Source organism: Crocodylus siamensis, chromosome 1 (genome assembly GCF_052110815.1).
Source record: "Crocodylus siamensis isolate JL-2025a chromosome 1, ASM5211081v1, whole genome shotgun sequence".
NCBI lineage: Eukaryota > Metazoa > Chordata > Crocodylia > Crocodylidae > Crocodylus > Crocodylus siamensis.
In genome coordinates, this window is record NC_143395.1 from 259,071,210 (window position 1) to 259,092,499 (window position 21,290).

The following is a 21,290-nucleotide window of genomic DNA, read 5'->3' on the forward strand; positions in this document are numbered from 1 at the left end:
GATGCTGAGTAATTACAAGTAGCTACTGGTTCCCCTGGCAACCATGGCTCAGCTTGAACAACCACATAAATAAGAGTTGATTCACTGAGAGAGGAGTTTCCTCCTTGAATTGCTAAGCAAAGCAAGCCTCCTCAAGGAGGACTGAGAGAGAGGTCCAGAAGCAACTGAGCATTTGTGGTTTGCCCATCCTCATGTTGTTCCTAAGTCAGTATTTCATTCCCAACAATACTTGTTAAAATGAAATGACATGGGCACATTGAGTCACATTACACATGGTGTGAAATGAGTAACGTGATCAGTATCCATGGCTATAAAGTGCCTGGCCCTCAGTGCCATCCCATACAGTGTAAAGTATGGTTCTGCAGAAAAGAGCAAATGTCCCATCCCATCACCCACATATTAAGGGCCAGACTGTTAACACAGACCTCTGTTTTTGCAGTTGCAGCTGAACAAGTCTACTTCTTTGGGCATGCAGTCTAGGTGCCTTACCCAGGTCAGGGTTGGATTTATGTCCAGGTTCCTGTGTACATGTTGGTGTAACATCACAAAGGCTGATGAATTTTGCTCTAGCTGCCTGCAGGCTCCCGGGTTTTAGTATAGTTCAGATGCAAAGATGCCTTGGCCACCCCTCCTTTTCCCCCAAATCTCTGAGCACTGAAGCTTGGAGGAGCATAGCACAGAAGCCAGGAATATGACCCTTCACCACCTGAGGGTTCATCCTTCACTAGGCCGGAAAAGGTGCCTGGTTAAAATGGGTGAATAGGGTTGTGGGGGGAAACATGAAACAAGCACATCAAAGCAGTGAATGTAGCTCAGTGATTCCAGTTTCAACACATGAAGGAGCAGGCTTTGATAATGAGAAAGACTGACAGTTCTTGGGGTGAAGAGACATAGTCTTAGGAGATCTGGGTTCTGTACTCACCTCAGCCACAGATTTCCTGTGTGACCTTGTGCAAATCACTTAGTTTTTCTGGCTGCCATCTGTAAAAATGGGTAATAGCTCCTTTCATCCACCCTTTGTCAGGCATGTCTCTTTAGATTGCCAAGTTTTTGCAGCAAGGGCTGTGACTCAAAGTTTGTGCAAAGCCTGGCACCACAGGCTCCCAATTTCAGTTAGGATATCTAGGAGCTAATACAAATAATCATGATAGTACTTTTCACACCACAGTCAGCTCTGAAGTGGAAACTGGTTTGCACAGGAGGCAGAAAACAGCAACAGAAAGGAAAGCAAATACCAAAATTCAGAGGAAGCACTAAGGGGATTTTGGTTTACTCACACTGGAAAAGACAAGTGTTTGAAGTAATGGACTAGAAATTGTGAAAATTCTGAAGTAAGGATTATAGAATCATAGAAGTCAGGTCGGAAGGGACCTTGTAGATCTTCAAGTCTGACCCCCCACCTGGGCGGGAGAAAAACTGGGCTCAAATGATTCCAGCCAGGTAGGCATCAAGCTGATGATAGGAGCCACATCTACAAATGTGCTTAACTGGAGAGTATGCTAATTAGCCATGGAGTAAAGCTTCAGTGTCTACACACGCAATAGTATTAGGCCACAGTAAACTAATTAATACTGTAATAATACTATCTTACACCAGGGTAACTTATTGTGATTAAATACAGATGTAGATGCTGACTGCAGGCATAATTGCACTCGGTCGGCCCAACCAACCAGGGGCCAGACTCCTGCCTGTCGCCTAGCCAGACAGCTCCACACTTTCAGCACTGTCATGCCCCACCCAAGCAGCCTCTCTGCTACCCAGAGCCTGGGGCTGAGCAGCCCTGTCTTAAACTACTCTGCCCCACCTTATATTGCTGCTATCCCAGGTGCACATGTAGATTCTGTGCCCATGAGTAGTTTACTTCGGCTCAAACTGCTCCAGCGTTTATTGCTTCAAATTAATTGCATGTGTAGATGTACCCAGGATATCTTCTTTTAGTTCTTGATCAAAATTAGAGGAAATAATCTAAACAGGAGGAATAAATGCTAAAATCAAGTAGAACAGCTTTCCATAGTAATAAACCTATGTAACTGCTTGCATGGGAAGAAACATGGATGAATGAGTTTCAGAGATGCCTGTATTTGTTTCTGGTACGCTGACTTGCTTTTGAATGCAACCCTAGACTGATTTTTAATGATCAGAGAAAATAAGGTTGTTAGGATAAATTGGGAATCAGTTGGCTTCAAGGTGATATTTACCTAGCAATTTATGGTACTTTAGAGAATGGCAAGGTAGATTTGCACTGTATAGACTAACTAAATCAGATGATGGACACACAGGCAGATAGACAGAGAATATATATGTGCTATACCTATATATAGCATAAGCTTTTGTAGGCCTGAGTTCATATCATCAGATGCTGTAAAAGGACATGCACAGAGCAGTGTATCAAATAGAATTATTTGAATACAGGAGAGATAAGGGAGGAGGAGCAGTGCCAGGCTATTTTCCCAATTCTGATAACTGAATTTTTTATTTCCAGGATCAACTGTCGATGTAAGTACAGCTTTTTGGATGAAAATAAAAAGCTGACACCCCGACGGGATGTACCATCCTACCCAAAGGTACCATAAGCTACATATCCTTGTCAGGCTATTAATATATGCAAGTTGCCTTCTTACCAGGAGCTAGAATACAGTTCATGAGTTCCCATCACTCTAAATCTCAGTTGCTTTAGATCAAGACCCTGATCCAAAGCCATCATCTGGAAACCAATGGAAAAACTCCCATTGACACTAGAGAGTTTGGGATCAGACCTTCATTAGGCCCTAATACTTTTTAGTGTCAAAGATGTTAATGAATGCTTTGTATTCATCAGACAGGTGGTGTTCTTTTGGTTAATAATATTTATTTATCCTGCATACTCGCAACAAAATGTATTGTGGGCTGTAACTTTCATGTCCTTATTTATGAGGGCTCCTCTACTTTGTCCTAAATTCATGGGTGATTTTATTTCTTTTTTAAAATATCGCTAAAACATTAACATTTGAAGCTCTCTGGGGTGACTCATATGATTATGAAAATGAGTTTGTTTTTTCTCAATTAAATGCACAAATAGTTTACACCCATAGTTATATAAGAAGATCCACTAGGAAGTTAAAAATAAATTTTTCACAGTTGTAAATGGGAATGAAATTACAAATAAACCCCCCGAACATAGTAGCATCAATAAGAAGGGTCATACCAATGTGTGGGATTCTTTTCCCCATATGCCTAGGAAACTGACCCCTCCCCTTCCCCCTGCGCAGAGCCTGGAACCATATTTTCTCTTTGTCCAATTTACATCTTGGCAAACCCTGATTCATCTGCACATATCCTAGTTTTGTTTTTTGCAGGTACGTATAAGAATTTTCCACCCAAGTCAGGTTTGGTTCATTTTCTTCGAAGTTCATGTGACACAAGTTGCACATACACATATGTATCATAGTTATCTTTGAAATGAGTTCATAGAGCTTCATCATGCAATGGACTATTCAGGCAATGAGTTTTTGAGATACTGGATCCAATATTGGGAGTAGACCATATAGAAAGGTTGGACTGGAGACGCAACAAAGAAGAAGTAGTTCACTGGTAAGGTTCTAAGATGGCCACTATATATATTACCGTCTGGCTATTTTTGTGTGTTTCAAGCACCAGTCGCACACTTTCTCAAAGCCTACAAGTTCTCAAATGAATCTATTTTGCTTGGTTGCAGGATATGTACACAGCATCTATACCTTTACCTTTTACCCATTGCTATAATGCTTGATATCTGAGATAAACAACTGCGGGTGAGGGTTGCATTAACTAATGTTAGTGGTAGACTGATGCTCCTTTCTGCCCAGACTTGAAAACTTTTAATTGCTTGGTTTCAGGAGGAGTTTAGTTTTTGTTTGCTCTGTATGTGGAATGTGTAAGACTTTGGATCCCCAGTTGAGATAAGATCTCAGTCATATTAGCAGTTGGCAGTTCACCTGAAACATATTTGGGAATTGCAATACTGCTGTTAATTAAAAAATCAATATGGCTAATTCACAGATGTCTTGCAAACCTGTGTACTAAACATAAGCCACATACGAAAACACAAAAATTACTGCCCTCTAGAAAAGAAGAATTCATCTTTAGACATTTTCTCCCTTGAATTAACTGGCAGGCATTCAAAGGCTGAAATAATTTCATTCATATTTTCAGCATAGAAAGCCCCAAACCACTTCAAGCCCATGGTAGTAAATGGCTAATTAAACTGAGTTGGTTTACATCAGGGGTGGCCACCTGCAGTACACATGCCACAAGTGGCATGAGCTGCCTCTGTGTGTGGCACAGGGCAGAACAGGGAGAGGACAGGCAGAACAGTGACAGATTGTGCAGGGAGCAGAAAGCAGAGCAGTAAATCAGCCAGGGGACAAAAAGCAGAGCAACAGATTGGGCAGGGAAAGGGGATCAGAATGACACACTTATGGGGGGTGCAAGGGTAACTTGTGGCACACCTGTCTAAAAGGTTGGCTTAAACTAGTTTAAATGATCCAAAAATACTTGGATCCAGTATCTTAAAAACATGACTCAATAGCATTGGGATACCATACTTCTGTGTCTTTTCTAACCCTCCTGATGACTATTAAAAAAAATTGCCAGCCAGAATTACCCAAACAGAAGCAACACTGGAGGTTGAACTGGGTTTTGTAATGGAGCCCTGAGCACAGAATTGATGATTGTATAAGCTTTAGAGCACACCCAAACTAGCTATTCAAAACAAATGGGTAAATCAGCTGAAGTGAAGTATTTCATTCCCCGTACAATGCAAAACATCTAAGATCAAAAACAACAGACCATCATGCATTCTCCAGCTGTAGCTGGGACACAAAATGGGGCATGGAGTGTGGAGAGAGCAGCTCCCAGGAGCTCCAATGAGATGAGCTCACAGTAATGCTGGCTGTCATTTTGTCTACAGTATATGCTTTCTCAAGAGACCATAGAAGCACTTCGGAAACCAACATTTGACGTCTGGCTATGGGAGCCCAATGAGGTAATGAAGCAATGAGTGAATAACTGGTTTGTGCTTGCAACTTCATTTCTCCCATGTCAGCATTGGATATATTAGGAAAGGTACCTTCAACATCTGTAAGTGGAGGCCTAATGACAGCAGTACAGGCTCAATTCAGTGATTTGTAGCCAGCCCTCCATATAGCTATAAGCATGGTGACTGGCAAGTGTGGAGAAGAATATGGAGGTTTGCACCAATTGCCCTTTTCAGTGTTCACCTAGCTTAATCAATGCCAATGACTTTGGTGTTTTTCTCTCTATTGAGGCTGTTTATCACTGCACAAGTAGCTATGCTTTTACATGGAGGTAGGTCACTCCATTTAGCTAACTCACTGAAAAAGCTTAGTAGAGACAAGGCGCTGTCAAGTAAGGTAAGTCCTAGGTGGGTGGCATATGGGCTTCCTTGACTAGTTATAGAAAAGTAAAAGTTACCTTTGCTTTGCTTATATTAGGATTCTACGTAGAAATTAGACCCTTCTTTTTTACGTTAAAATGTATCTTTAGAAGTGAGCAGTCACATAGCAGGGCTGGCAGCTGACTCAGATTTCTTTCCAAGGCTGGATAAAGCCAGCATATCCACTTGAGGTTGTTTTTTTTCCCCACCCCTTACCTAATATATTTGTCATGGTCCCTTAACTTGGAAGTTTAAATTTGTGCTTTTAAAGATGGGATGGGAGGGCACAGAACAATGAATCAGAATTAAAATTCAGACATATGCTGGAGTTTTCTCTAAGGTAGATTAGTCTTATTATGGAAACACATGGGGGTTTTCTTGTTGTTTTAAGTGTCTTCATAATCTACATACTAGTATGCCACTCAAGGACAAGTGCATTAATCCTTCATGTCACCTAGTCTGAGTAAATCCATTCCTATTCAGCAAAGTTCTTAAGTATGTGCTTAATTTAAAGAAAATGAATAATTCTTTTAGAATCAATGGGACTACTTATCTGCTTAAAGTTAAGTACATGCTTAGATATGTTGCTGAATTCAATTAATTTTTAAAGTCTCTCCAAATTTTTGTGTTTGAAAAACTCAGAGACATGGAAATCTAGGTAGAAATATAGATGCATGGCACATATCAATAGGTAGAGATATATAGGTATAAATATCTCTCTGTGTGAAAAAAATAGAAATAGCATATGTAGGTATGCGTGTGGCATGTGTATCTAAGTTATTTATGTACATACATATATACACACTATTTTTTTTTGTTTATTCATCTTCATTATTAATAGTATGGAAGCTCCCAGAGGCCCTGCTGGGTTAGTTGCTATGGAAACATGGAAGAGAAAGAGAAGGACAAGGCCTCTGTCATTCAAATCTTCTAATATAATCTGAAACAAGAGTCAACAAATGATAGTGGGGGAAAAGGTAGTGGTAGAAGAGTGATGTAGTAGCCATGATGGTCCAGGAATTATCTGAGGGGCAAGGATTTCTTAGGATGGTACTTTTTATTGGACCAACCACAGAATTGCGATAAGAGTTAGACAAGTTTTCAAATGCCAGACATTCTTCTTTAGGTCACATTCTTTTTCAGGTCCCACATGGAGTGGGAAAAAGGGAAGGGGGAGACCTATCTAAGTTTAAAAAAAAATATTTAATGATTGGGCAGAGCAGCAAACTAGCATCACAAAGTAAATCTTAAAAATATGTATGCATAAGAGAGCAAGCCAGGTCCACATAGGTGAATATAACCTATGACAAAGAAAAATGGCAAAGATTAAATAAAACATCAGGAATTATGTATTTCATACAATTAATTTGTTAATAAGCTTCTGGGAAATCATATTTAGGTGGCTCTAAGTTCACTCTCCCATTCACATAGAAGATGACAGAAATAACCCTGCTCTAAATTATTGCTCATGCCTGCCATGCCTTGATGTTATATATATATATTGTGGGAGGCTGCCCTGATCTCACTATAATGACCAAAGGACTTGTGGTTGGGAAATGAACCCCCTCCCTGCCCCCTTCTCCTCAGGAGGCCATGTTGGCTGGTGTCTGGCCACGCCCCCGCCCCTGCCACTGGAGCCTTAATGTGAAGAGGGGGTGTGAGGAAGAGAGGCAGGGACTCTGACAGGGGCAGCAGTCCCTGTCATGGTGTTCCAGGGAGTGCAAGCTTCTTCCCAGTGGAGGGGCTGTGCTGCAGACGGGAGCGGGACAGGCAGAGCTGCCACAACCTGCGTGGGGTGAGCAGTAGTAGTGGCAGGTTTGGGAAGGGTGGTGACAGGGGGCTAAGTGGCAGTGGTATTAGGGGGAGCTTGGGGGGACTATGGCCACTCCAGAATTCACCTTGGCCTCTGTAGCCACCCCTCCCAGTGCTGCTGCTGCCACTGCTGCTCGCCCTGCACAGGCTGCAGACACTGTGCCCACCACGCTCCTGCCTATAGCACAGCCCCCACCCCACCAGGAAGAGGCTTGTGCTCCCTGGGACACCAAGACAGACAATATATATTGCTGCCCTGTCGGAGTCCCCCCATTTTGCCACTTCAGCAACAGAGGCAGGGGTGTCGCCAGGTGCCAGCTGGCATGGCCCTGCCATCTGCTTGTCTCACTTGAGGCTGAAGTTGAGCTGGGCCAGCCCATGGGTGCTGCTGAGGGTGGGCACGGAGGAGCCAGGCAGGGCCCTTCCCAGCCAGCTGCGGGTTGGGGAGACTTGATCCTTTGGTGCCAGGCCAGGGTCTACCCACGCTTCCTCTCCCCAGCCCTGTAAAAGCTTGGCAGGGGATACTTTCCCCCTCCCCATCCAGGCACACCACAGGTGGGGTCCCTGCAGGTCAGGGCGGGGGTTTAAACCCCTCCCCAGTGATACTCAGCCTGCCTGGGCACCCCCCCACCCCACTCAGTTTTCCTCCAGCCTTCTAGCCACTGCAGAAGGGAAGGGAGGGCTGCTCTAGTACCCCCCAGCTTCTAGCCTGAGCCACGGCAGGCACGTGCCTGCATTTCTGGAATCAAAAGTGAATGCCTATTCATTTGCATGCTAGTTCAATCTGTGCAGGTTAAACTAACCTGCAAAGATTGAATCATTCAAAAAGCCTGAGCCTGAACTATCTGTATGTCTGTACTGAATGTGCCAAGATGTTACTGCCAGCCCTGCTTTCAGGCTCTAGACTTACACCCAGCCCTCCTCCAATCAAGTGACTCCCTTGATCAGGCCTGGCTTCACCTGCTGGACCCTGGGTCAGCTGACTCTCTAATTAATGGCTCAGCCAGCTGCCTGACCTCTTGAAGTAGCAGTCACACCAAGTGCCCTGCCACACATGAAAGACTGATGCCCCCAGATATGTATAAATAAGAGTTGCTGCAGATACTGAGAATGTGTATTTTTTGAGTTTTGTCTACATTGCAATTTTGCATCTGATTGCCTATTCACTGCCCCCCCCAAAAATTAAAAATAAAAAAGGAAGCATAAGGAAAAAATTGTGGGAATACTAGACTAAACTAAATGCTTCAATTAGCCTACAGCTACTTACAGCCTGCTGGATAATTGCCCTAGATACACAATAAAATTATTAAGGAAAATGAAGCACAACAGATGTGCAGTATGCTGATTTCACTTTCGGAGACAGCCTTTGTCTGCAAATAAAATTTCTGCCCCTTAGTGCAAAAATAGGAAAAGTGATACAACCCCTTTTGTGTAGGTACATTTATATTGGTATAGATGTGTCATGTACTGGTACAGCTACTCCCATACATAGAAGGGTATCGGTATAAAGCACCTTTATACAAATATCACTGCATCTACACTATGGCTTTTACCAGTTTAGTAAAATAACAATCACACCCATATCTGGCATAGTTGTACTTGGTAAGAGTAAATGAGGTCTATGCTCATTTACTATTCAGTAGCAATTTTTTTGAAAGAGTAGCAAAACACATATTTTTACCTTGAGACCCAGGGGCTAAATGTGATGCTCTCCAGCAAAATTGTGATAGTGTTATCTAAGCACACATCAATATTCTGACACTATTTCTCTGGTTTTGTGGGAAAGCCTATTTTCTTTACACTCGAATGACTCAAAGGCAGCCATAATGTAATTTTGCTAAACGTATTAAATGAACTGTAGGCTGACAGACGCATGAAATTTCCCCAAAGGAAGTCATTTTTCTGGGAAGCTTATGGGTACATGAGACACAGAAGTTTATAATGCAAGTATCTCCTTGGCCAATGGCCATATTTATAACATTATTCCCATGACATTGTAATTAAGATACAGATTCTGGGTCAAATAGTCTTAAAGCAAGACCCAAGTAGCCTATTAACAAAGGTCCTTTTTCTGCAATATTTCTAAACGCTTAGGCTCAGAATGAGAGAGCTGAAGTAACTGCCTTCTGTTCTGAAAATGGGAAATGTATGTTGTTGTGTGGGTGTCTCCAAAGAACATTTGGCCTCTGTGTTTCAGCTGCTGAAATTCATAGATGTGTTTTTGGAATACAGATATTCACAAACCTGCTGAGATTTTGCAATTTTACAATATGAAGAGTTTTATTTTTAATCTATTTATTCTAATAAGAATTCTTGATTTAAAAAAACAAACCCTACAGGAAGTTAGCCAAAGACATATTTGGTTACCAGTAGCTCTTATCTTCCACTGACATATTGCTGTGCATTTAGGGCAGGTCCTCGGCCTACTAAAGTCAGTGGAAGAGCTTCTGCTAACTTAATTTCATTTTGAATCAGGCTCATTACCAGCTCCATTAGCAAAATGAAAATAATGAAATACTTATGATTTCTAGGTGCTCTGATAACTAAGGAGCCCTGGGATGATTCAGGGCCTGCTCCAAGTCAATAGAAGTCTTTCTGTTCTCTTCAGTAGGCTTTAGATCACACCTTTCATGAACTGGCTTTGATCTTGGTATCTTTGAACAGTTTCTTTTCATCCTTGCCAATAAGGCTTGGCCATTCATTAGGACATGTTAGGAGATTATATTATACTGGACAGCATGCTTTGTAAGCAATGGTCCTGTTTATCAAAACAGCAACCTATCCATTCATCATTACAGATGTTGAGTTGTTTGGAACATATGTACCATGACCTGGGATTGGTGAAAGACTTTAACATCAACCCCATCACCTTGAAGAGGTGGCTGGTAAGTATTTCTTTAAAATTACCAATAATAGTCATTTTAAAAATCCAGACCTTGATCTTGAAAACATGCTTAGGCTTACTTATATGAGGAATTCCATACATCCCAGTAGCAAGGAGGGCATGATCAGGGGGAAGCAGGGCAGGCCTTACGAGGAGAGGCTACAAGACCTGAACCTGTTCAGCCTCCACAAGAGAAGGCTGAGAGGGGATCTGGTGGCTGTCCAGAAACTTGCCAAGGGGGACCAGCAGGCAATGGGAGAGTCCCTGTTCCCCCAAGCCCTCCTTTGGACCCTCTTGATGCTGTCCACATCCCTCCTGAAGTGCAGTGCCCAGAACTGGACACAGTACTCCAACTGCGGTCTGATCAGTGTCATATAGAGGGGGAGGATCACCTCCTGGGACCTGCTTGTGATGCATCTGTGGATGCATGCCAAGGTGCGGTTGGCCTTCCTGACCGCGTCCCCACATTGGTGGCCCACGTTCATCTGGGAATCAATTGTGACTCCAAGATCCTTTTCTGCCTCTGTGCTGACAAGAAGGGAGTTCCCCAGCCTGTAGGTATGCTTCCCCCCTAGGCACAGTACCTTGCACTTGCCAGTATCGAAACACCATCGTATTCTCATCTGCCCACCGCTGTAACCTGTCCAGATATAGTTGTAAGCTGTCCCTCCCTTCTAGCATGCCCACTTCTCCCCACATCTTAGTGTCATCTGCGAATTTGAACAAGGTGCTTTTTACCCCCTCGTCCAAGTCGCTGATGAAGATGTTGAACAGTGCAGGCCCGAGGACTGAGCCCTGAGGAACCCCACTGCCCACATCCCTTCAGGTCAAAAATGACCCATGCACCACCACCCTCTGGGTGTGGCCCTCCAGCCAATTTGTGACCCATCAGACTGTGTAGGCATCGACACCACAATTACCTAATTTTTTAATGAGAATGGGGTAGGAGACCTTCCTAAAGTCCAGAAAGACTATGTCCACCGTGACACCTGCATCCAAGGATTTTGTGACCTGGTTGTAGAAGGCCACCAGGTTGGTCTGACAGAACCTGCCTCTAATGAACCCATGCTGATTGCCCCTAAGCATAATCTCCCCTGCTGGTCCCTCGCAGATATGCTCCTGAATAATTTTCTCAAAGAGCTTTCCATAGTTTCCTGGGTCCTCCTTCCTCCCTCTTTTGAAAATGGGGACCACATTGGCCCTTTTCCAGTCCTCTGACACCTCACCAGAGCACCACAAGTGCTCGTAAAGCCATGTCAGGGGTCCTGCAGTGACCTCTGCCAATTCCCTCAGCACCCTGGTGTGAAGATTGTCTGGACCAGCTGATCTGAACACATCTAGTCCCACCAGAAGTTCCCTGACTAGGTCTTCACTGACCCTGGGCCTGGCTGTGCCTTCCCTGGGGCCATCTGGGATCCCAGTGGGGGGATGTCCTGGTCCCTGCTCAGAAAAATGGAAGCAAAGAATTTGTTAAATAGGTTAGCTTTGTTGTCTGGTGAGACCACCAGATTTTCAAGCATGTCGTGCAGAGGCCCCATGATACCTGGTACCTTCTTTTTACTCCCTATGTATTTAAAAAAGGACTTCTTGTTATCTTTGATCCAGGTCGCTAGTCCCAGTTCTGTCTCTGCCTTAGCCATCCTAACAGCCCCCCTACAATCTCAAGCAATGGAGATATAATCCTCCTTGGTGATGACCCCTCCCTTTCATTGGGTGTATGCCTCCTTTTCAGCTTTGAGACTTTCCTAGATGCCTTTGGGGACAGGTTACAACATGGGGGCTTTTGAGCAGTCTTGTCCCCTTTGATCTGTGTTGGGACTGTCACCCTTTGGGCTTGGAGGATCGTCTCCTTAAGAAACGACCACTTTTCTTGGACTCCCAACTCCCCACCTCTCCAGGACCTCAGTGTCTCCCCAACTAATCTCCTTAACTCATTGAAATCGGCCCTCCTGAATTCCAGGACTGCTGCCTTGCTCCAGGCCTTTGACACCCTGTGCTGGATGGTGAATTCCAACAGGCGATGATCACTATCGCCCAGGTGGTCGAGAACCCACAGTCCCCTAACCAGGTTGTTGCCTGTGGCCAGCATCAGGTCCAACAAGGCGTCTCCCCTGGTGGGCCTGTGCACCTCCTGAGTTAGATGGAGGTCCTGTAACTCGGCTAGGAACCTACATGAGCAGTCAGACCTGGCTGACTGCTTCTCCCAGCAGATGTCCGGATAGTTTAGGTCCCCCATGATGACCACGTCCCTTGACTTAACTGCCTCCGTGAGCTGACCTAAGAATTCCCGGTCCAGCTCTTCCCCCTGGTTGGGTGGTCTGTAGTAGACACCCACCGTTAAGTCCCTTTCTCCCCGACCCCCTTATATTCTGACCCAGAGCACTTTGGTTTGCCCCTCCTCTGACCCCCAGCTGCTCATTGAGGATGTGTATTGCTCTTTGACATACAGCGCCACACCCCTGCCTTTCCTCCCTGTTCTATCCCTCCTGTACAGCCTATAGCCCTTGATGTTTACCACCCAATCATGCACTGAATCCCACCAAGTTTCAGTGACCCCCACTATGTCTAGGTTTGTGTTAGCTAGCAGGAGGACAAGTTCCTCCTGCTCGTTCCCCATACTATAAGCGTTAGTGTAGAGGCATTTAAGGTCCTCCGAGGGTGTATGCACCGCCCCCCTATTCCCAGGACTATCCAGACCCCTGTCTCTTACCTAGGTACTTCTTGTGCTCGTAGCCTGTCTTGGCTGGTCAGTTCTTGTGGGTGGCTCTTGGTTCGCTGTTCTGTGGCTCCTTCTGTCCTCATCCTCCCCTTCCCCTGATGAAACTAGTTTAAAGCCTGCCGGAGGAGATCAGCCAACCTGAAAGAGAACACACGCTTACCTTTAGGGGAAAGGTGAAGCCCATCCCACCCAGACATGTCTCTTGTTCTGAAGTATGGATGGTCCAAAAAAGATGAAGCTCTCCTTGAAACACAGTTTCCAAAGCCGCAAGTTGACCTCCCTGATGCAGGTTTTAAGGCATTGCCCACATCTGCTCACTGGGAGGACAGTTGAAAAGACTAACCTGTGCCCCTGCCTCCTCCAGAGCTTTGTAGTCCTTCATCAGGTGATCTGGGCTGCTCCTGGCCGCATCATTAGTGCCTACATGGATTAGGACCATGGGGTAGTAATCAGTGGGCTGGATAAAGGCCAGGATCATCTCCATCGCATCTTGAATCCAAGCTCCGGGCAGACAATAGACCTCATGTGACATGGGATCCTGGTGACAGATGGGACCCACTGTTCCTCTCAGGATGGAGTCACCTATGACAAGCAGGGTCTCTTCTTCTGGGTCAACTGGCCTCCTTCAGCCTGTCGTGTGCATGGAGTGGCCTCCTCTCCAGAGGTTTCCTCCTCTCCTTCCTTTTCCTCCAGTGTTACCAGGGCCTCATACCTGTTCCCCAGCTGGACTGGGGGAGCTGATACTGCATCACCACGAGCAGCCCTGGCTCTGGAGGGAACCTTCTGCCATTCTGCTGTGGAGGGCACCTCCTGGGGTTCTTCTCCCTTTGGTGCTTGACCCTGCAGGGAAAGGAAATACCCGTCAATTTCATCCTCTGCTTCTCTGATCCTCCTCATGCTGCTAACCTCCGCCTGGAGCTCCCTCACCTGCCCCTCCAATGCCCTAAGAAGGGCACGTGTGGTACAGGTGAGGGGGGCCCATCCCTGTGCCCCCCGGTCTTGCCAGGCATCCCCCACAGGCCAGGGGGCAGGGTGGTGCCAGCTCCCCCATGGGCCCCATCTGGGTGGAGGCCTCAGAGGAGCCCCGGGTAACTGGCGCCCCCTAGGTAGGGGCCGTAGCTGCACTCCTTGTCCTCACCATTTTAGTAGTGGGGTGCCTTCTCTCCTTTGCTGAAGACTTCCTTCTAGGCCCTCCTGCTTGCCTGCCTGCACAAACACCAGCACAAATACTGGCACGCCCTTACAGAGTGTGCCTGTTTGTGCATTCTGTTAGCACACAGCTCGGGAGCGTGGCTCCCTGCCGGCTCAGTTAAAAGGGATCCGGGGGCTTCCCCTCCAGTTCTGCCCCAGTTGTGCTGGCTCCTCTGCCCCATTTACCTTAGGGGGATTGGCTGCTGCCGCGCTCAGAACTGGACACAGTACTTCAACTGCAGCCTGACCAGCGCCGTGTAGAAGGGAAGGATCACCTCTCTGGACCTGCTTGTGATGCATCTGTAGATGCACAACAAGGAGTAGTTAGCTTTACTGACCGCTTCCTCACATTGGCAGCTCATGTCTAACCTGGAGTCAGCAATGACTCCAAGATCCCTTTCTGCTACTGTGTTGTTGAGAAGGGTGTTCCCCAGCCTATAGGTGTTTTGCAGGTTACTTCTCCTTTGATGCAGCACCCTGCACTTGTCTGTGTTGAATTCCATCCTATTCTCATCCTCCCACCCCTGTAACCTGTCTAGATCCAGCTGGATTCTGTCCCTCTCCTCCAGTGTGCCCACTTCTCCCCACATCTTTGTGTCATCAATGAATTTGGACAGCGTGCTTTCCACGCCCACTTCCAAGTTGCTGATAAAGATGTTGAATAGTACAGGCCTGAGGACCGAGCACTGGGGAACCCCACTGCCCACATCCCTCCAGGTCAAAAATGGACCACCACCACTCTCTGGGTGCGACCATTGACCCAATTTGGCACCCTTCTGACTGTAGGCATCCATGCTGCGGTTGCCTAGTTTTTATATGCGAATGGGGTGAGAAACAGTGTCAAAGGCCTTCTTGAAGTCCAGGTAGATGACATCCAACTCAATACCCACATCCAATTCCCCTGGACTGCTTATATGTTTTATACAAGGCAGTCACTGATTAAAGAAGAACAAATAATCAAGCTCATTGTCACAGGGAATAAGTGAGGCCAAACATTTGACAAACTTCAAAAGCAATTAAATATTTATATGGAAATCAAGAATGTCCCAAGTTGTCACAATTGATGATAACAAGGATTGTGGAAGGAGCATTATATCCTGTTTTTCAGGACATGAGCCTCTAACTAGGGCCAGGGTAAGGCTGAATATGTGGGGAGGAAGCACTCTCTCACATCTACCTTCAGGGCAGTTCTTAGACTTCCTTCTAAAGTATCTAGTGACAGCCAGAAACAGGATACTAGGCTGAATACCCCTTGAAACTATCCATGAATTACTTTGGCTAGAACTGGGGAAGCTGTGACCTATGATGCACCTGTTTGCAGGTGGTTATAGAGTTTTGCTAAAACCTCTGCCTACCCTGTTTTATGAACACCGCTCTTCTATGCACAGTAAAAAAAGTGGTTTTGTTAAATGGGTGTCAGGTGGAATAGAGCTCTGCAGTATTATATCACTGTGGTCTGGTGGATGCAGTTATTTAGTTGTTCTTTTTCTGCTGCCAAGTTACAAATGTCAGAAAATTACTGTACAGGATTTAAGTTCAATCTAGGTAGCTTAATGAAAAGTAGGTTGGAGGTAACTTTAGCATGATCTGTAAGAATCTATGCAAAGAGAAGATTTTAAAAGAGCTTGTAATCCAGCAGCGAAAACCACAACAGGATCCCATGACTGGAAGCTTCATTAAAACAGAAAATAAAAAATGCTGACTTTTAAGTGTTGATAAGCAGGGATCCTGGTTTTCTCGGATAAAAAAAAATCCTCAATTTTTGGTTTAAAAAAGTAACCCAAAATCCACATGTTTCCATGATTACAATGAAATACCACTCTCTCTCTCTATATATATATATAGTGGTGTTTCATATATATTTTATATATATAGTGATGGGCAGGGGGGCACTATATATAGTGGTGTTTCATTTTAATCACAGAAACATGTGGATTTTGGGTTACTTTTTTAAAACAAAAAATTGGGGATTTTTTTATCAGAGAAAACCAGGATCCCTGATGATAAGTACCCATTTGAACAACGTATCTGGCAAAGTGGATTCCCCTTCCCTTGAACCAGAAAGGCGATCTTCCTAAAGTCCAAAAGATTGGCTCCAGTTCTACTGTAAGTAGTAGGGCTGGCTGCAGGAATAACTGGACAATATTTGCTAGCCTGGATCATCCAGGAGTCAGTCTGGGTTATCATAATGGTCCCTTGTGACCTAAAAATATCTATGGATCTGTGGCACCAGTATGTGTGTTTAGAGAGGTATTCTCAGCAATTTGAACCCCATTGTTGCAAACATTCTGTACAGCCTCTTCTCTGCAGGACAAGGAGTTATATACTCCCTGTTATATCTGAGTGTTATAAAAATTCCTATGTACATATTGGCCTCACAGAAAAATAAGGATAAGAAAAATCCCGTAGTTTCTCCTTCAATCATGATTCTTCCCCAGAGCTTGCAGTATCCCTGAAGTTGAACTCAGGTGGGCGAGAAACAGTCACTTCTCTTGCATGCTTTCTGTATCCCTCCCACATCCACCTGCTACAGAAATACTCATAAGAACTGAAAACGCAGATGACTAATGTAACCAAATATGTTGTGGAACTTTTCTAATTTGCCATGAATGTTCCAACCTTCCTGGGTCAGCATGTACTTTAAATTCTTGTTGCCTCATGTTACTAGTGTGTCAGTGCAGAGGTTTTCAGAGAAGCTGTTCAAATACTTTGAAGAGACTGTCCATCATGACTTACCCATCCAAAAGTGTGAACAGTTCTACATGATTTTCAAAAAGTCAAACATGTTATGCAGTGCAGGTCCTGATTTGAAAGGAGCACTGAGTTCCCACAGAGACATTATAGCTGAAAGTTTGGATGCATAGAGCTTCTGAAAATCAGGTCTGAGGTCAAAGAGGTTGATCCAGCAGGACACTGACAACTTTGGCCTGGATGCAAGCAGAGCACTGAATCCAAGCATCACTTGATGAATGTATGCAACCCTATTGACATAAATGGTCTATTTGGATGCTTAACCCATGCATAAAATCTCCCCTGGGTCAAGGCTAAATGTTCATCACCCTGAAGGAGTAAGCCCCAAAGGTATAAAAGCTCCAGGATGCTAGGGTGGCTTGGCTGCTGGGTGTGGGAAAGGGTGCTAAGACCTCATCAGTGAACAGCTGTAATGACTGTAAGACATTTATCCCATTGAAAAGTTCAGGGTTCAAATTCACATTATGTCAAAAGTGATCCTTACCTCCACTAAGTCAAAAATGAGCCTTATGTTCTCCACATATCCCTGAATGGACGTTTGTCCCCAGCATGGGCCACCTTAGTGACCTCCCAGCAACCAGTCAGTGACTGCGGGGGGGTAAGTCACCCTGCAGCAAAACTTATTGACTGATGAGCAGCTGCACTCATGGTACTCCTGGAAGTGGCTGCAGTGCTTCCGGAAGTGGCCGCAGCCTACATCTGGTGCTCCCACTTTGTGGCTGGCACTTGCAGGGAGGCACCGGAGCTCCCACCTGTCCCCCCGTACATCACCATGGCATGTTTGGTGTTGTCTGCTCAGTTATGATCAAGGGCCAAAGCAGAAGGAGTCAGACATCAGGATGAATATGAATTGGCAAATGGGTGAGAAAGCTTGCTTAGCATCTGCCTATATACTACAGAGGACCTATACAACAAGTATTATTCATTCTGTATCTTACCAGCACCAAGTTTGCTCAAAAATCTGAAACACAGAGAAAGGTAATGGAGAGTCTTTGACCTCAGTTTGTGACACCTCATGGGACTGAGGAAGAAGTACTCCATGGTGTTTTTGATGATTCTAGTGGATAGGTCAGGCAAGGAATGATATCTGGTCTTTCTCAGCCAGATTTTGTTGCAGTGTTCAGTATTTGGAAAGGGTTAATGTGGGAAATAATGTGCAGCTGCACATGTCCCTGGAGGGGGGTGGGGGGGAGGGCTTGTAGTGCCTCAGAGAAAAGTGAGAAAGACTCGAATCTTTTCATTTGAAAACAATTCTGCTGTCTTTAACAGTTGTACTCACTTTATTTCTTTGTAGCTGTGCATTCATGACAATTACAGAAACAACCCATTCCATAACTTCCGGCACTGCTTCTGTGTGACCCAGATGATGTACAGCATGATCTCTCTCTGCAGTCTCCAGGTGTGTCTTCTCAGACTGTCCATATAGCTCTCTGCATTTGCACTGATATCACTAGATAAATATTTGTTAATCAGATATCATGCAACCCAGGTAATTTCCTTTACCAAAAAAATTAAAAAATAAAAAGACCAGTTTGTGTGGAAGGGGCTCTCTTTGCTGCACCTGCTTTCTTAAATGGAAGAAGAGAAGGCAGATGAGTTTCCTAGGTGATCTTGGGGGTGTTGCTTAGGATATGTCTACACCCTGTGTTACCTGTTGGTTCATCAGCTTTCAGGAACAGATTAACTTTATACAATAAGGCCAAGGAGAGGGATATCACAGGGAGACAACTCTTTTCTACAACTGCTTGAAACTCCTGCTTCAATTAACTGGCCACAGCCAGTTTTATCCAACCAATGTGGTTACAGTCTACAAAGCCCTTAACGGACTAGTATCCTTACATACCTCATCCCTGGCACTGCTGGGGCCAACCCTCCTGAGCACACTTCTTCCACCTGCTCCTGCCCTACACACACACCAAGCCCAGCCATGAGGCTGTGACTCTACTCTGCTTTTGTGGCTGGTTTCCATTGCATCTTAAATTAGATGTGTTGCAGGGTAGTCCTGCCATTCAACCTGATGCTAGCTGCATGGCAGGGCTTGGTTGACACCTCCACCTGTGTCAGCAGGCTGATGGCAATATGGTGCAGCCCTGATTGGGGCTGCACCCTGCTGTTTTCAAGGCATCAACTCCAAGGGAGCTCATCAGCTGAGTCAGGGTGCTGGGGCAAAGGTCACAGGGCTCCCCACAACCCAACATGGCACTTGAGATTTGTCCTGCAGTTCCTGCAGGGGCTGAGGAGCAAAGCAGAGTCTGGTGCTGGGTTGCAGGGAGCTGCACAGCTCCCCACAGCCCAGCAGCTTGAGAGCCTTTCCTCACAGCTCCCATGAAACTGTAGAGCAAAGCACTTGGCACATTTTAGCCACAGGGACCCTGAGACTAGAAAGAAAGTCCCTTGATCCCAGGGTTGCCATGCACCAGGACCTTTAAACCTGCAGGTGTAACCAGGCTGCACATGATGTTTTCTGATCCTCCCAGAGCATGGGGTCCCCAGAACCAGAAAACCTCTCCCAGATCCTGATGTCTCAGCACACCAGCACCTTAAAAGACCTGTGTATAGCCTGGTTGTACATGAAGTTTTCTGACATCCCAGTACACAGGGCTCTGAGTTGGGATTGACACTCAAGTGATTGTTGGTTCCAGACTTGGGACTGCACTAAACACTTGAACTGGCCCCAGCCCCAGGAGCTCACCAGAGTCATGAACCACCTCTTGTGCTGTTCTAGCCCCAGGACTGTGCCAGAGTTTTGAACCAGCCCCAATCCCATGTGGTTCCAGAGCTGATCAGCTGATTCTCAGTCTCAGCCCTGGGACTGCATGAGAGCTAGTTGATGCCACGCTACTGGCTCCCTGCTTTTATCTTGCTGGTGTAAGGGGAACCCTAGATCAAGACTCCCAGACTCTCCCTCCACTGGCAAATAGTCATGGCATGGTTGAAATGATCCCTGATCCCAAAATTACACATCCTGCTCCCAAAATTACACATCCTGCCATGCACATGTGGCAAGGCAGGAGGTGCAAATGTTGGGATCAGGAATTGGATCTTATTGCACCATTAAATGAACTTGTGCCAGGGACCATAATGACATCTAAGTTTTCTTCCAACCCCACATTAACTCATGCAGACACCTGAACAATTTCTAAGGAAGTTAGTATTAACATCTCTATTCTTTGGCAAGTTCTAATCTAGGCAATTATTACAAGTCTCGAGCAAATTCCACTTGCCTCCTCCAAGCTACTGATATTTAATTACTGCCAACTCTGAGTCATTTCTTTCTGCAGTGAATAGGGGCATCTTCCTTCATATATGCAATATGCTTGCCTATTGAATAACAGCCTGCACAGATCATTCCTTTATCTGAACTGTGAATGCATTTAGCAAAAAAAAATGTAGAAAGTTTCAGAGTCCACATGAACTTTTATTTTATTTTATTTTCTGTTGTAGGAGAAATTTTCCCAACTTGATATATTAATTCTGATGACAGCAGCAGTATGCCATGATCTGGATCATCCGGGTTACAACAATACGTATGTGTGTTATTTGTTTTCTGCTGTCTTGGGAAGACCGTGAAAATCAGCATTTTTTTGTGGTTCAGCAGTTTCTTCACCTCTATAGAGTGCACAGTGGTGTAGCTGAATCTGACATTTTCCAGCATGATTTGCTGTTGCTTGCTGCAAGGCCAGAGCCATCTCTAGTTAGACTGGGTGTATTGCCAACCACTAGGAGCATGTCCATACCACCTCACCACACTAGGGAGACTCGCAGGACAGCAGGCAGCTTCTAAAATGGATGCAAGGTAGCTGCCCTAGTGGGGTATTGGCTATGTGCCAATAAAGTCACTTTCTCAGAAGAGCTTAATGTCACACACCCAATGTTACATTGAGGCAGCTACATGAGTGATGTTAATTTAGGAACATAGCATGTGTGGATGGGGGCATGGCATGTTTCCTACTGCTGTTTTCTCACACAGTTTCAGGCAGGGTAGGCCTGCCCTACATCTATGCAGGCCTCAGAGAAAGCCACTAACTGCTCTAAACTCTGAACACATATTCAACATAACACCAACTAAGTGCAGTTAAGACATGAGCAAACACCCACTGAAGCAATTTAGCACTTTTAAAGTACCCTCATGGTGTTGCAAAGTTGTTCCTTAATGTGTACTAACTTTAATATGTCACTACATACAATGTGCAACTGTTGCAAGTGAATGTGTGACACCATCCTAACACATGCTAACCTTTATACATCACAATATTTCCACAATATTCCCATGATTTGATGTGGTTGTAAGTGAACGTGTGACAGGCCCCTCTGAGAGGAAAATGTTTTGCTGTTTATTTTTCTTGCAAAACTAAAATATGTTCCACTGAAGGAAGCTGGCTGCCTAGAAAACACTCCCAGGTCAACTATTTGTTAAGCGCCCCATTTAGTGAAGGAAGACATCTGTAAGTGAGGCTGAGAACAAGGAGCTTTGAATTCTGTTTCCACTTCTGCTAAAGTTTTCCTTAATGCCATTAAAG

The 21,290-nt window shown here is 45.1% G+C and overlaps 1 protein-coding gene across 1 annotated transcript in view; it reads left to right on the forward strand.

Annotated features, from left to right (window-relative positions):
* PDE9A (phosphodiesterase 9A) overlaps nucleotides 1-21,290 on the forward strand; it is a 60,035-nt gene that overhangs the window by 21,273 nt on the left and 17,472 nt on the right. Inside the window, exons 5-9 of the mRNA XM_090031641.1 lie at nucleotides 2,483-2,564; nucleotides 4,928-5,002; nucleotides 10,024-10,110; nucleotides 18,065-18,169; nucleotides 20,215-20,297. Coding sequence (XP_089887767.1) covers nucleotides 2,483-2,564; nucleotides 4,928-5,002; nucleotides 10,024-10,110; nucleotides 18,065-18,169; nucleotides 20,215-20,297 — 432 coding nt within the window. The remainder of the gene's footprint in view (nucleotides 1-2,482; nucleotides 2,565-4,927; nucleotides 5,003-10,023; nucleotides 10,111-18,064; nucleotides 18,170-20,214; nucleotides 20,298-21,290) is intronic.